This window comes from Sorex fumeus, unplaced genomic scaffold, assembly GCF_029834395.1.
Source record: "Sorex fumeus unplaced genomic scaffold, SorFum_2.1 ptg000030l, whole genome shotgun sequence".
Taxonomy (NCBI): domain Eukaryota; kingdom Metazoa; phylum Chordata; class Mammalia; order Eulipotyphla; family Soricidae; genus Sorex; species Sorex fumeus.
Genome location: NW_026606087.1, coordinates 11,931,757 through 11,948,705, shown reverse-complemented (window position 1 = coordinate 11,948,705; position 16,949 = coordinate 11,931,757). Strand labels below are relative to the sequence as shown.

The 16,949-nt window shown below is 39.2% G+C and overlaps 1 protein-coding gene across 1 annotated transcript; it reads left to right on the top strand.

Annotated features, from left to right (window-relative positions):
• Window positions 1-10,579: 10,579 nt before the first annotated feature.
• LOC130025254 (olfactory receptor 2AG1-like) lies at window positions 10,580-11,530 on the top strand. The gene has a single exon (XM_056116206.1). The coding sequence runs from the start codon at window positions 10,580-10,582 to the stop codon at window positions 11,528-11,530; it is 951 nt and encodes a 316-aa protein (XP_055972181.1).
• Window positions 11,531-16,949: the final 5,419 nt, after the last annotated feature.

Here is a 16,949-nt window from a genome sequence, read left to right as displayed (position 1 = left end):
AGAAATCCCTCCAGATTTAAGTGTTAAAATTTCGGAATTTCAAAATCACATGGCCCTACTGCAGCCAAGCGACATCATATGTTATTCATAACCAGCAATAGAAAACAAATTGTCTACTGTTGCCTTTTCAGCAGATCTGAGTGTTCGGGTAAAATCTGAAATAATAATGGTGGGTCTGGTGTCAAAATATTGAATGTGATCTACAAGAGAGAGTAATGTGGAAATCATCTGCCCCACTGGTAGGGGGAGGGTGTGGAATGGGAGTATACTGGGGTTTTTGGTGGTGGAGAATGGGCACTGGTGAAGGTACGGGTGTTTCATTGTATGGCCGAGAGTTAGACCTGAAAGCTTTTTAACTGCTCTCACGGTGATTCAATAAATAAAATTAAATAAAATTATAAAAAATGAAAAAGGTAAGGTGGAGTTAATGCACAATTCAATCAGCTAATCAATGTCTGAATAAATAGCAGTACTCCTACATCAAAAAAATGAAGGTAGAAATGAGGAAAATGCTGAGGCTGCAGCAATAGCACAGCAGGTAGGGCATTTGCCTTGCATGTGGCAGACCCAGGTTCGATTCCCAGCAACCCATACGGTCCCCTGAGCACCACCAGGAGATATTCCTGAGCGCATGAACCAGGAGTTAAATCCTGTGCATCTCCAGGTATGATCCAAAAAAGCAAAAAAAAAAGAAAAAAAGAAATGAGGAAAATGCAAATGGAAATGTAAGACCTGAAAAACCTGGTAGGTGAAATGAAAAACTAAGTGGAAGGCCTCAGCAGTAGAGTAACAGCTGCTGAGGACAGGATCAGTGAGCTCAAAGATGAAGTCCAGAGACTCTCCAGAAAAGAGCAGAAAATAGAAAAGAGACTCACAATTTGGGAACAGATGGCAAAAGAAGATCGTGATGAAGCCACGAGGGGTAACATAAGAATTATTGGAGTCGCAGAGGGATAGGAAGAAAACCCTGATGAAGAAGAAACTGTCAAAGACATCATTGCTATGATATTTCCAGAGCTGAAGAAAACATATGATCACATCACAGGGCCTGAAAGGCAGCAGCTAGAAGAAATCCTAATAAGAATACCCCAAGACACATCCTGATAAAAATGACCAAAAACTTAGATAGAGACAAAATTCTGAAAGCAGCAAGATCAAAGAAATAAATTTCTTACAAAGGAGCATCCTTAAAATTCACAGCTGATTTGCCTGATGAAACCCTCATGGCCCCCAAACAGTGGTGGGATATAGTGAAAATACTCAATGAAACAAATGTTTCACCAAAAATACTTTATCCAGCAAGACTCTCATTCATAACAGAAGGAACAACATACAGTTGCACAGACAAATAACAGCTTAAGAACTTCATAGACTCAAAACCATGGTTACAAGAACAACTAAATGGCTACTTTAAGACAAGACAGGCCCCTCAAATACACCAAATTTCAACAGAAAAAATGGGTCAAAACCCCATAACAATAATCTCTCTTAATATCAATGGACTAAATGCACCAATTAAAAGACATAGAGTGGCAGGATGGATTAGAAAATTGAGTCCAACAGTCTGCTGGCTCCAAGAAACATATCTCAATAGTCAAAGCAAACACAGGTTCAGAGTCAAAGGCTGGAAAACAATCCTACAGGCAAACAGCTCCCATAAAAAAAAAGCTGGGGTAGCCATCCTGGTATCAGACCACATTGATTTCAGACTGAAGAAAGTCACAAGAGACAGTGAAGGTCACTTCTTATTGATTAAGGGATCTGTACAACAGGAAGAGCTTACAATACTAAATGTATATGCACCTAATGAGGGACCAGAAAAGTACTTTAAACAACTACTCATAGACTTGGAGAAAGACATTGATAGCAACACAATACTAGTGGGAGACTTCAACACCATTTTATCACCTCTTGATAGATTAACCAGACTCAAGCTTAGCAAGGACATACTTCATCTGAGGGAAACAATGGAAGAAAGGGACTTATTCAATATATACAGGATACTTAATCACTTCACTTAATCACTTAACTTCCCGTTAGTCGTCGATTTGCTCGAGCGGGCGCCAGTAACGTCTCCATTTGTCCCTGTCGCGTGCTAGTGTAGCCCAATGGCATCTCTTCGCACCGGGAACATGGAGGGCCTCAAACCGATCGTTCATGACCTTGACAAAGAAGTCTGACCATCTGGTAGGTGGGCGGCCACGCGGTCTCTTGACATCCCGTGGAATCCAATCAGTAACAGCTCTAGTCCAACGGTCGTCTTTAAATCTCATTACGTGACCAGCCCATCTGATTTTCGACACCTTGGCAAATGAGACAGCGTCCCTGATCCTTGATAGTCGACGGATGTCAGAACTCCGGATTCGTTCTCTCATTTGAGTGAAACGTGATATTCCAAGCATAGCTCTTTCTATTCTTCTTTGGGAGACCTGAATGGCATTCTCATCTTGTTTGCGTAGGGCCCAGGTCTCTGAGGCATATGTTAATGCAGGAAGAACAGTGGAATCAAAGAGATGTGCCCGGAGCCGGAGGTTCTTCGTCCTCTTAGCTATTTCTTCGACGTTCTTGAAGGCGTTCCAAGCCGCTCTCTTCCTCCTGCGCAGCTCGGGTGCCAGGTCATTTGTCATGTTGACCTCTCGACCTAGGTACACATAGCTGTTGCATTCGGAGATGGTTGTTCCATTGAGAGCGAATGGGGCGTCAGGAACAAGGCTGTTTCTCATAAACATTGTCTTCGTAAGATTCAGCTGTAGTCCTACCTTTCCACACTCACGGTCAAAGTCGGCCAGCATTTGTGCCGCTTGACTGATGTTTTAATAACAGGATACTTAATTCTCAAAAAGCTGAATATACATTCTTTTCAAACATGCATGGAACATTCTCCAAGATAGACCACATGCTGAGCCACAAAACATACCTCCATAAAATTAAGAAGACAGAGATTGTATCAACAATCTTCTCAGACCATAATGCACTGAAATTAGAAGTAAATCACACACAAAAACAAAAACAAAAAACAATCAAAGACCGGGAAATTAAACAGTTCATTATTGGACAATGACTGGCTTAGAAAAGAAATCAAAGAGGAAATCAAAAGATTCCTGGAAACTAATGAAAATGAGGACTTGAGTTACCAAAACTTATGGGACACAGCAAAAGCTGTGTTAAGAGAAAAGTTTATAGCTCTACAAGCATTCCTCAGGAAGGAGGAGTGAGCCCACATAACTAACCTAACCTCACAGCTTAAGAGCTTGGAGAAGGACCAAAAAAAAGGAGCACAACCCGAAGAGGAGGAAGAAAATAATAAAACTGAGAGCAGAGATTAACAAGATGGAAACCCAAAAAACAATCTGAAAGATCAATGAAACCAAGAGCTGGTTCTTTGAGAAAATAAACAAGATTGATAAGCCTCTAGCAAAATTCACAAAGAAAGGGAGAGAGAAAACCATAATAAACCAAATCAGAAATGAAAGGGGTCATTACAACAGAAACTACAGAAATTCAAAGGATCCTCAGGGACTACTTTGAGAAGCTTTATGCCACAGAAAATGAAAACCTCGAAGAAATGGATAAATTCCTAGATTCCTATAGACTCCCAAGGCTGAACCAAGAAGATCTGAAATACCTGTGCAGACCTATCACCATCAAAGAAATTGAAATGGTAATGAAAAGTATCCCCAAGCACAAAAGTCCTGGTCCAGATGGATTCACTAGTGAATTCTTTCAAATCTTTAAAAAGGACTTACTCCCAATCCTCTTTAAGATTTTCCACAAAATTGAAATATCAAAAACACTTCTGAACAGTTTCTAGGAAGCAAATACCACCCTGATACAAAAAGCAGACAGAGATACCACAAAGAAAGAGAATTACAGGCCGATATCCCTGATGAACACAGACGCAAATATCCTCAACAAACCGTTAGCAAATAGAATCCAACGACTCATCAAAAGATCATATACCATGACCAAGTAGGATTCATCCCAGGGATGCAAGAATGGCTTAACGTTTGGAAATCTATCAACATACTCCATAATATCAACAAAAGAAAAGATAAAATGTATATGATCATATCAATAGATGCAAAGAAAGCATTTGACAAGATCCAGCACCCCTTTATGATGAAAACTCTTGCCGAAATGGGTATAAAGGGAACTTTCCTCAATATAGTTAAAGCCATCTACCACAAGCCTACAGCAGGCATAATCCTCAATGGGGAAAAACTGAGAGCCTTCCCTCTAATATCAGGGATAAGACAAGGATTCCCACTCTCTCCTGTGCTGTCAATACAGTACTGGAAGTACTTGAAATAGTGGTTAGGCAAGAAAAAGATATTCAGGGCATTCAGGTAGAAAAGGAAGAAATCAAGCTCTCACTATTCGAAGATGATATGATACTATACATAGAGAGCCCTATAACCTCTACCAAGAAATTCTAGAAACAATAGACTCCTGTAGTAAAGTTGCAGTCTATAAAATCAATACCCCAAAGTCGATGGCTTTCCTATACACAAACAGTGAGAGAGAAGAAAGTGACATGAAAAAAACAATCCCGTTCACAAATGTGCCCCAGAAAGTCAAGTACCGAGGAATCAACTTAACTAAGGAAGTAAAGGACCTGTACAAAGAAAACTACAAAATGCTACTTTAGGAAATAAAAGAGGACACGAGAAAAAGGAAAGATATCCCCTTCTCATGGATAGGGAGTATTAACATTGTCAAAATGGCAATACATCCCAAAGCATTGTACAAATTCATTGCGATCCCTATAACAATACCCATGACATTCTTCAAAGAAATGGAGCAAACACTCCTGAAATTTATATGAACAATAAGCCCCTACTAATAGCTAAAGCAATTCTTGAGAAAAAGAAAATGGGAGGAATCAATCTCCCTAACTTCAAACTCTACTACAAAGCAGTAATAATTAAAACAACATGGTACTGGAACAAAGACAGAGCGGTAGATCAATGGAACAGGTTGAATATACTGACATCTCCCTCCAAGCATATGATCATCTAATCTTTGATAAAGAAGCAGGAAATGTGAAGTGGAGTAAGGAAAGCCTCTTTAACAAACTGTGCTGGCAAAACTGCATGGCTACAATGCAAAAAAAAAATGGACTCAGATCTATGCTTAACACATGTACAAAAGCAAGATCAAAATGGATTGAAGAACTCAACATCAGACCAGAATCCATAAGGTACATTGAGGACAAAGTCGGCAAAACCCTCCATGATATTGAAGCTAATGGTATCTTCAAAGACGTTACACCACTGGCTGGGCAAGTGAAAACAGAGATAGACAATGGGACTATCTTAAACTAAGAAGCTTCTGAACCTCAAAAGAAACAGTGACCAAAATACAAAGACAGTCTCCAGAATGAGAAAGGAATTCACCCAATACACATCTGTCAAGAGGTTGATATCAAGGATATACAAAATGCTGGTTAAACTCAACAAGAAAAAAGCATTCAACCCCATTAAAAATGGGGTGATGAAATGAACAGAAACTTTCTCAAAGAAGAAATCCAAATGACAAAAAGGCACATTAGAAAATGCTCTACATCATTAATGATCAGGGAGATGCAGATCAAAACCACAATGAGATACCATCTCACACCTCAGAGACTGGCCCACATCCAAAAGAACAAAAGCAACCAGTGTTGGTGTAGAAGTGGCAAGAAAGAGACACTCCTTCACTGTTGGTGGGAATGTCCACTGGTTCAGCACTTTTGGAAAACAGTGTAGACGATTCTCAAAAGAATTAGAAATTGAGCTCCCATTTGACCCAGCAATACCACTCCTGGGAATATATCCCAGAGAGGCAAAAACGTGTAGTCAAAGTGACATCTTCGCTTGTTTGTTCATTGCAGCACTCTTTACAATAGCCAGAATCTGGAAAAAACCTGAGTGCCCGAGAACAGATGACTGGTTAAAGAAACTTTGGTACATTTACACAATGGAGTACTATGTCACGACGAATCACGAGTACTATGTAACTGTTAGAAAAGATGAAGTCATGAAATTTACATACAAGTGATACTACATGGAAAGTATCATGTTAAGCGAAATGAGTCAGAAAGAGTGGGATAGACACACAAAGATTGCATTCATCTGGGGAACATAAAGTAACATAATGGGAGACTAACACCCAGGAGTGGCCAAGATTAGCACCAGGAATTTTGCTCCATGACTTGGAGGGCAGCCACACGTGTTAGGGGAAAAGGAAGCTCAGATAGATAAGGGAGCACCAAATAAATGGTGTTGCGAGGATCCTCACAGGATGGGAGAAGCATGCTGAAAGTAGAGTATAAACTGAACATGATTGCCACTGAATGCCTCTTTTGCAAACCACAGCACCCAAAAGGAGAGAGAGAACAAAAGGGAATGCCATGCCACAGAGTCAGGGTGGGAAGGGGGGATGGGGGAAGGGGGATGGGAGGAATACTGAAATCTATGGTGGTGGAAAATGGACACTGGTTGAGGGATGGTTACTTGATCATTGTATAATTGAGACCCAAGCACAAAAATTTGTAAGTCTATAACCGTACCTCATGGTGTTTCACTAGCGATAGCACAGCGGGTAGGGTGTCTGCCTTGCATGCAGCCAACATGGCTGACCCGAGTTCGATTCCTCCGCCCCTCTCGGAGAGCCCGGCAAGCTACCGAGAGTATTCGATATGCCAGACACAGTAACAAAAATTTTTTAAAAAAGAAAAAAAATAGGCCACCAATAAGTACATTCTGTAGGCTGAAACAGTCAGGCCCTCTGAGTTCATTAGGTACAGTAGAGTGGGCTGGGAAACATGCCCAGAGGAATGGCTACATTCTGTTTCTGGCTCAGTGTATGCAAGAAATGCCAATTGGATGAGAAGATAAGTGCCTCTGAAAGAAGGAGCAGAACAAAGAAGGGTGGAATGGTGTCTTGGGATAAGGAGATAAAGCATCCTCCCCCAGGACAGAACTTGGCTCACTGTTGGCCCGGGGGACAGTAATGTCAGGTATGGCAGGGTCTCCTCTGAACAGCCCTCCCCAATATCTACTTCCTCTAGTCTCCTACTATCCTTAGCTTTGCTCTGAGACTTGAGAAAGAGAGAAAGTCTCAGCATCTGGTCCTAAGAACTCACTCTGATAGCAGCTCTCTCTCTCTCCCTGGGACTCTGGGTGATAGAAACAGCTTCTAAATCACCACAGGTGTCAGGCAGAAAGCTTCTAGATCTCCAGAGGTGTGATAACAGGAAAGTCATCTACTTGCTCCATAGAACTGTTCGAGGACTGAAAAAAATCTCTGCTTGTATCTACTACATCTCCAGAAAAGACCAGTAGAGGAAGAGAAGGAATAAAAAGGGTCCTGTTTGTCTTTATCAGATTCCCTGAACCCAACCAATTTGGCAAAAATTATACAAATTGCATCCTTCTAAGAGGCAACCCCTCCCCTTCTTCCTCTTTTTTCCGGAGCATCCTGGATCCTCAGACAACCTTAAGGGTAATTTGTGTTGTCTGGCAGCTGGGTTTTGCCCCAACCAAGGTAAGAATTCGGTCTCTCAAATGGAGCCTGTAAGTCAGTGGAGTTGCAATCTAGAGCCCAAGCAGTTAGTCTTCTCTCTTCTAGATTCTCTAGAGTTTTTCATTCTGTGTCTGTTTCCAGTTCCTGTTCTTGGTTTTGTAGACCTGAAAGCAATAGCACATTCAGGGACTGATGAAAGGATCTGTGGTACACTCCATGTTTGAGTATCAGCCTCCTGGTCAGCGCATCAGTCCATATTGAAAATCTACTGATAAAGTGGTCTTTGGTAAACATTTGAACTTACCTGCTAATAAATATTTTGAAATGGTCCTCTGCAAGCATATAAGCCTGTCATATTCACTAATATCTTTTGATCACTAAAATCCTGTGCATCTACAAGATGATAATAGGAAATAGTAAAATCTCCAGATAAGCCACCATATACGGAAATGATGAGTATTTAATGGAAAAATATTTCACTTACTTTTTTAAAACTTTATTTAGACACAATGGTTTACACAGTTGTTTTTATAATGCAGTTTTTATTGCTTTTAATGTTCCAACACCAATCCCACCACCTGACTGATTTTTCTCCCCATCAATATCCCCATTCTCCCAAACTGCATCCTTAGCAAGCACTTTGTTTTATATTTCTTGTTACAACCAAATAAAGGAATTATCTTAAATACTTTCACACACAAATCACAAATCATCCTGTTATTCGTCAATTGCCTCGAGCAGGCCCCAGTAATTTCTCTTTCATCCTAGCCCTGAGATTATATTCAAGGCTGGCTCTTTAGGATAATGAGACCCATCATTGTTACTGGTATTTGGCATATTGGGTACGCCACGGGGAGTGAGTGGTTGCAAGGTCAACCTAAAGTCAACCTTAAATACTTTAGTGAAAGAAAATTTGTGAAAATTGTTATGTCTCACCATGGAGTTGATTGAACAAACAATTTACTAAACTGGTTTCTATTGGCTCTTCTTTGTTATCATTTTTCTGTTTTGTTTGTTTTTTAATTTAGCTGGATTTTTTTTGTAACTTTCTCATCTGATTTGTTGTGTTCCTTTTGGAATTTCAGTACTGTGGATTTTGGAGATATCATATTTGGTGTACGTGGCCATGTGCTTCAGAAACTTCGGGATACATCTGCAGAGATCCTTAGTGAAGCTGTGGAATTAGGCTGTTGTTTTAGTGGTATCAGTGGGTTGTGGGTGAGGTTGCAAGAGCTTTGGCAGGGTGGGAACTCAGCCTTCCCTTCTCCTGAGGGCATCCACGGGTTCTCAGCTAACAGAGTGTCAAGAACCAGTGTGTCCATGAATTTCAGCTGCTAGGCTTGCATCAACTAGAGATTTAGTTCATAAATCTGGAGAGCAGGGCTTGTGGGTAAGTCAATATGGTGATGGCTATGAGAGGTCCAGTTACTATTGTTGAAAACTGTGATTTTCAAAAATCAGTTTGTGGACCTGTGTAAATAAGTAGTACTGTAGCACACTGTTCTCCAGTTCATCGAATTGCTCGAACAGGCAGCAGTAATGTCTTCATTGTGAGAATTCTTGTTACTGTTTTTAGCATATTGAATATACCATGACGAGCTTGCCAGGTTCTGTCATGCGGGCAGAATACTCTCAGAAGCTTGCTGGGCTATCTGAGAGGGACGAAGAAATTGAACTCGGGTCGGACACGTGAAGGAAAATGCACTACCCACTGTGCTATCACTCCAGCCAATGCAAATCAGTAGACATAAAAATTGGGCGGCTAGTGATTTTAAACCCATGTTCAAAGATGAATTTTTCTGCACACTTCCCAAGATGCAGAAAACTCTCTTCTTCATGTCTTTCCCCTTTTTCTAACTTCTTTCTACACTGGATACCACACTTCTTAGTAACTTTCAGAGGAAGAAGAGCCCTTACCCTGTCATTCCTTTGGCCCTTTAATCTAGTGATTCTGTGTGAAGACTCTTAAATTTCAGAACAGGGAGCAAGGATTTAGAACAAGCATAAAGGAGTGAAGCTAAGATTACAAGTTTGATTACAATATTCTCTTGTCATTTTTTCCTAAATCTAAGCACTGATTTTCCTGAACTATGTTTTGTCTGGTACCTTTCCTGAGTTCCCTCATACTATTTGTCATAAATTGCTTTAAAAAATTAAACTAAACTAAAATGAAAAAATAAAACACCTGTGTTCTCATTGATTCTAAAGCCTTAGCTCTAAAAACAATGCCACCTCAAATACACCATCACATAGTAGCAGCTTAGAATCTCTTTCTTCAGATATTTGGTAGTGGATCTGGTTAGGAGAAGTTGACTAACTAGGCTCTTTCAAAGAGTTTTGTCTCTACAGCTAGAAAGAAATGTGAATATAAATTATATGGAAAAAAGAAGTGGATGTGGTTTATTGAAATAACAGTTCTACTTTTTGAATTTCACATTCATATTTGGTCTGTGTAAAAGATTCAGAATTTAGGGACTGGAAAGATAGCACAGCAGGTAGGGCATTTGCCTTGCATGCAGCCGACCCGGGTTCGATTCCCAGCATCCCATATGGTCCCCTGAGCACCACCAGGAGTAATTCCTGAGTGCAGAGCCAAGAGTAACCCCTGTGCATAGCCAGGTGTGACACAAAAAGCAAAAAAATAAAATTCAGTATTTAAATTACTATTCAAACATTACAAATAAATATAGGCAAAATAATATTAAATGTGGGAGCTAGGATATTGTTTTATTATTAAGAGATAATGATGTCATCTTATTAGAAAAATATATGATCAAGATAAATTTGAAACTTTTTATGATTCAATCACTTAACATTCAGGTACTTTAACTTTGATGCCTATTTGTCCCTTTGTTATTTCTTAAAAGATATAATTAAGGTAATTAAAAAAATCTCTTAATTACTAGAGATAAAATTAGTCATTAGTAGGAAAGACATCATGTCTTTGTATTCTCCATCCTCAGGCACCTCAGATATTATAAAACCATGTTTTGTGAACATATCCTAAAAACCATTGTACCAAACATTCACTGAGAATCCATTTGGTTCTAGGCAACCAAAGAAGTGATTGAGAATGGAGCCCTGGAACTCTACTCTGGGAAGTGGCTTCATCCTGTTGGGAATCCTTAATGACAGCGGGTTTCCTGAACTGCTCTGTGCCACATTCACTGCCTTGTACATGTTGGCCCTGACCAGCAACAGTCTGCTGCTCCTGGTCATCACACTGGATGCCCGGCTTCATGTGCCCATGTACCTCCTACTTGGGCAACTCTCACTCATGGACCTCCTCTTCACATCTGTGGTCACTCCTAAGACCATTGTGGATTTTCTGCGAGGTGAAAACACCATCTCCTTTGGGGGCTGTGCCTTTCAGATGTTTCTAATCTTGACATTGGGGGGCGCAGAGGACCTGCTACTGGCCTTCATGGCTTATGACAGGTATGTGGCCATTTGTCATCCTCTGAACTACATGGTCCTCATGAGACCAAGGATCTGTTGGCTCATGATGGCCACATCCTGGATCCTGGCATGCCTCAGTGCCTTAGTATATACCTCGTATACTATGCACTATCCTTTTTGCAAGTCACGGAAGATTAGGCACCTGCTCTGTGAGATCCCACCTCTGCTGAAATTGGCCTGTGCGGATACATCCAGATATGAGCTCCTCGTGTACGTCATGGGTGTAACCTTCCTCTTGCCTCCTCTTACTGCTATCCTAGCCTCCTATACGTTAATCCTGTTTACTGTGCTCCGCATGCCTTCCAATGAGGGGAGGCAGAAGGTCCTTTTCACATGCTCTTCCCACCTCACAGTTGTTGGGATGTTCTATGGAGCAGCCATAATTATGTATATCTTGCCCAGTTCCCTGCACAGCACTAAGCAGGACAACGTCATCTCTGTTTTCTACTCTATTATCACCCCATCCCTGAACCCCCTGATCTATAGTCTGAGAAATAAGGAGGTCATGGGGGCCTTGAGGAGGGTCCTGGGAAAATACATGTTGCCAACACAAGGAAGTGTTTAAGGGTTTGTGATTTGAATCAAAGTTTCAAACCTGTCACACAATCTTTTTTTCAAAGAGCAGAATCTCATGAACTCCAACACCAAAACTCTTAATTTAAAATTAAGGAACGTAACTACCCTTGTCAAATTCCCTTTAAAACTTCATTTCATGATTTATTTTATAGGGTTTGAGTCACTCTCTGTTAGTAACTTTTATTCCTTTGTTAATGGGGTGTGTAGTACCTCAACTATAAATATAAATAGCATTGCTTTGTCTTAACACTAAATTTAATTTTTTTTAAAATTAAATAAAAATAGAAATAAAGTAAATGTTCATTATACAATTCTACACATATTGAGATGTTTTTAATTCAATATGAAATGTACTTTTTCAGTTCTTTTTTTTACCAAAAAGTAAAAGGTATAATTTTAATGAATTGATATGAGTGTATGTAAAATATTTCTTAAACTAATATTATACAATAATATCTACCTAACGTAGATATTGCAACAGTAATACCTATCAAGTGTAGATAGCACTGCCAGTATAGTGACCAAGAGTCTGGGGTCAACTGTCAAAATATTAAGGTTTGAATTTGCTATGTATCCACCTATAGCTTGAAGCATGTTTGTTACTTTGCCTCTCTGTAGCTAGTTTTGCACATCTATAAACTACAAATTTTCAGAGTATAATAAGACCTACTTAATAGTTGTGGGTATTAAAGCAGTTAGCAAGTATAAATGTAATGTTCATAGCACCTGCTCTTATAAATACTAAATGATAAGTATGTAATAAGTATGTATAAGTATGTAATAAATCTTAACTCTTACATAGACAACATTGAAAATGGTTTTACATAGTGGCATGTTGCTACATTTTATGGGTTCTTTATTATATTATTCAGTGTGTATGGGGGGCTTGTGTATAAAAACAAGTGTTGGGCTGGGGTTGAGGCTCAGTGGTGGACTGCATGTCTTGCATATATAAAGCCCTGAGTTGTGATTTTCAGCACTGCAAAATTGCATAAATAAATTAATATCTGTAACAATATTTTATCTCTTGTGTATATGGCCATTTTCCACTAGAATAAATTCTTATAAGTGAAATTACTAAAATCAATCAAAGTTGTAAAGCTAATTCAATATTCTTGATAAAAAATGAGAAATTTATTTTTTCAATATTAAACATTTGCATGTCTACTGACATGTGAATTATTTTAACTCAACCCTTTCCCATTTTAAAATTAAGATAGAGAATCTTTACTTATTTATTTTGCATAACATTTAAATTTGTATAGCACAGTGGATACGGTGTTTACCTTGCATGCAGCTAACCTGGGATCGATTCCTCCACCCCTCTCAGATAGCCTGGCAAGCTAATGAGAGTATCCCGCCCCCAAGCAAAGCCTGGCAAACTGCCCAAGATGTATTTGATATGCCAAAAACAGTAACAATAAGTCTCACACTGGAGACATTACTGGTGCTGCTAGAGAAAACTGATGAACAATGGGAGGACAATGCTACAGTGTTACAGTGCTATTTTAATCAGCACAGTTCATTTGTTTTCCTTATTGAACTATTTTAGCTTGTTACTGATTGGGTACATTTTAGCTATAATAATAAATGTTTTCTACTTGTTACTTTATTTTATGGAGAAATTTACTAACTGGAAATAGAAATTTTTATTGCATCTTAATACTGCATCCTAATATTCAACTTTAATATTAGGATGTAATATTCTATTCTCAATCTGACAAAAATTTATTCACTTCACTTTTATTTAATCAGTTAAGAATTTGAACTTGCATTTTATTTATTTATTTATTTTTTGTTGATAAATTCACAGATGACACTGAGGGTCTTTATTCTCAGATCTGATGCTGAATGTCATTTTGAAAATCACAGGTCTCATTAGCTCCATTCTCTACAAGTATTCAGCTCCAAGATTATACCTTGTTCTCACCAACAAGATAAATGAAACAAACAGGAAAAAGATTAAGGAAATACACTGAATATAAGTGCAAAGAAAAAAATTACAAGCACTATCATCCCATTTAACTTAAAGACAAAATTCCAAATTAATTTACAAGATAAGTGAAGAGCCTTATTATTTCAGTGAAAATTAGTGTCACCTACACCTTTTTTTGGGCATGGGCAACAGTCAGCAGTGTTCGGGAAGTCCCTGGGAGACTGTCACCAATGTCCCTAACATGGGAACCACAACCAGGGTCTATGAGAGGGCTCTTGGCTTCCCACAGGTTCTTGAAATTGTGGTCACTCCATCTCTTGCGGTCAAAGTAAATGAGGAAAAGGGCCCCGCAGATGCCGGCGGTGATGGTGCTGTTCTGTCTGACCATCTTCCGATCCCGGAGTGGGCCTGTGGAGGCCGCTGACCTGCTGAGACGCTCTTGGCCGCGAACCTGCAGAGTGGACGGAGACACCCCTGAACTTACATTTTAGAACTAATTTCTAATTTCATTTTAACTTAATCACTTAAGAATTCAAATTTACATTAGAAAACAAATTTCCAATTTATCTTGATATGGCTAAATAAAGGTTTTTTTTCCAAATTGTCATTTTTCTTGTAATGCTTAGTCACAAGCCCTCAGCACCACCAGGATAGCTAGGTAATCTTCGGCCCTGCACCACAGGCCTGAGCTTCACTGTATTCTCAGGCCCTAGCCTTAATAAGCAGTTAAAAGACCGTGTATCAACCATCACCAAAAAAGGTCCTAGGTCCTCTGAAGAATTCTTGGGAGCCCACATCCCCTGGAAAACAAAAACGTTTAAAAACAAAAAAGCTCACTGCAAACTATTAGGAATGCATTCAACTTATATTTTGATTTGTAATGAGAAATTTTATAATACTTAACTCTGGCTTCCAGAACATAGAATACTACTATATTTACCATATTCAGTTTTGTTTCTTCTTGATTCTTTTCTCTTTTAGCCTTCCTTTTTTGTCTTCATTTTTTTCCCCTTTGCTATGTCAGGAATTAAACCTGGGCTTTGCAACACATGTGAAACAAGTACACTATCATTGAGCTGCATCCAAGGCCGAGATTCCTTTCTTAAAATGGAGTGTTGGGGTTTTTACTCTTTTAATCTCAAGTGAAGTGAATGATGAGAAGTTGAAAAAAAGGTAACAATAACAAAGGCAACCTCTATCTCCTGGGCTTCAAACCTCCCACCAAACTGCATATCCCCTCATTTTCACATTGTTTTCCTTTTTCACAGCTGTCTATCAAACACTGACCTCTCCTGCAGGATCCCTTTAATATGAAACAATGTTCTTCCTCTCCTTTTGGATTATTAGAATAAAGATACTAAAATATTCTCATCATCCCACCATGAAAGATTATTCTATGATGCCATTACGTGTATTTTGTGACATATTTTTCTGGCTTCTTTTTAAACTAGAAAATTTCTTTTTTTTTAAATTTTTATTAGTGAAACACCATAAGGTACAGTTATAGACTTACAAAATTTTGTGCTTGGGTTTCACTTATACAATGATCAAATACCCATCCCTCCATCCAGTGCCCATACGGATCCCAGTGTTCCTCCCACCCCCATCCCCCCATACCTCCATGTCTCTGTAGCAGGGCATTTCCTATTGTTCTCTCTCTCCTTTTGGGTGTTGTGGTCTGCAAAAGAGGCATTGAGTGGCAATCATGTTCAGTCTATAGTCTACTTTCAACATGCATCTCCCATCTTGCGAGGATCCTCCAAATACCCTTTATTTGGTGCTCCCTTCTCTATCTGAGCTGCCTTTTCCCCTAGCATGACCAACTGGCCTCTAAGCCATGGAGTAATCCTCCTGGTACTTATCTTGGCTATTCTTGTATGTTAATCTCCTATTTTGTTACTTTATGTTCCCCAGATGAATGCAATCTTTCTATGTCTGTACCTCTCTTTCTGACTCAGTTGGTTTAGCATGATACTTTCCATGTAGTACCACTTGTATGTAAATTTTAGGACTTCATCTTTTCTAACAGCTACATAGTACTACATTGTGTAGATGTACCAAAGTTTCTTTAACCAGTCATCTGTTCTCCAGCACTCAGGTTTTTTCCAGATTGTGGCTATCATAAAGAGTGCGGCAATGAACAAACAAGTGCTGATGTCACTTCGACTATATTTTTTGCCTCTCTGGGATATATTCCCAGGAGTGGTAATGTTGGGTCAAATGGGAGATCAAAATCTAATTTTTGGAGAATCGTCCATACTGTTTTCCAAAAGGGCTGAACCAGTTGGCATTCCCACCAGCAGTGAAGGAGAGTCCCTTTCTTGCCAAATCTGCGCCAGCACAGGTTGCTTTTGTTCTTTTGCATGTGGGCCAGTCTCTGAGGTGTGAGATGGTATCTCACTGTGGTTTAGATCCACATCTTCCTGATGATTAAAAAAGAGAGAAGAAAGTGACATTTAAAAAAAATCCCATTCACAATTGTGCCCCAGAAAATCAAGTACCTAGGAATCAGTCTAACTAAGGAAGTATAGGTCATGTACAAAGAAAAATACAAAATGCTACTTCAGAAAATTAAAGAGTTCATAAGAAAATGGAAAGATATACCCTGGTCCTGGGTCAGGAGCATGAACGTTGTAAAAATTGCAATACTTCTCAAAGCATTGTACAAATTCAATGCAATCCCCATAATGATACCCATGACATTCTTCAAAGAAATAGAGCAAACATTCCTGAAATTCATATGGAACAATAAGCCCCCACGAATAGCTAAAGCAATTCTTGGGGGAAAAAATGGGAGGAATCAAACTCCCTAACTTCAAACTCTACTACAAAGCAGTAATAATTCAAACAGCATGGTACTGGAACAAAGGAAGAGCTGCAGACCAATGGAACAGGGTTGAATATATTGACATCTCCCCTCAATCATATGATCATTTAATCTTTGATAAAAGAGCAAGAAATGTGAAGTGGAGTAAGTAAAACCTCTTTAGCAAATTGTGCTGGCAAAACTGGACAGCTACATGCAAAAAATGGGCTCAGATATCTGCCTAACACCATATACAAAAGTAAGTTCAAAGTGGATTAAAGACCTCAACATCAGACCAGAATCCATAAGGTACATTGAAGACAAGGTTGGCAAAACCCTCCATGACATTGAAGCCAATGGTATCTTCAAAGATGCCACACCACTGGCCGAGCAAGTGAAAACAGAGATAGACAAATGGGACTATCTTAAACCAAAACTCTTCTGCACATAAAAAGAAAGAGTGAAAAAAATACAAAGACAGTCTACAGAATGGGAAAGGATATTTGCCGAATACACATCTGACAAGGGGTTGATATCAAGGATATACAAGGTACTGGTTGAACTGCATAAGAAGAAAACAACCAACCCCATGAAAAATGGGGAAATGAAATGAGCAGAAACTTTCTCAAAGAAGAAATCCGAATGGCTAAAAGGCACATGAGAAAA

What these genes read in the sequence shown, in the direction of transcription:
- LOC130025254 (XM_056116206.1), top strand. Translation starts at nt 10,580, where the DNA reads ATGGAGCCCTGGAACTCTACTCTGGGAAGTGGCTTCATCCTGTTGGGA.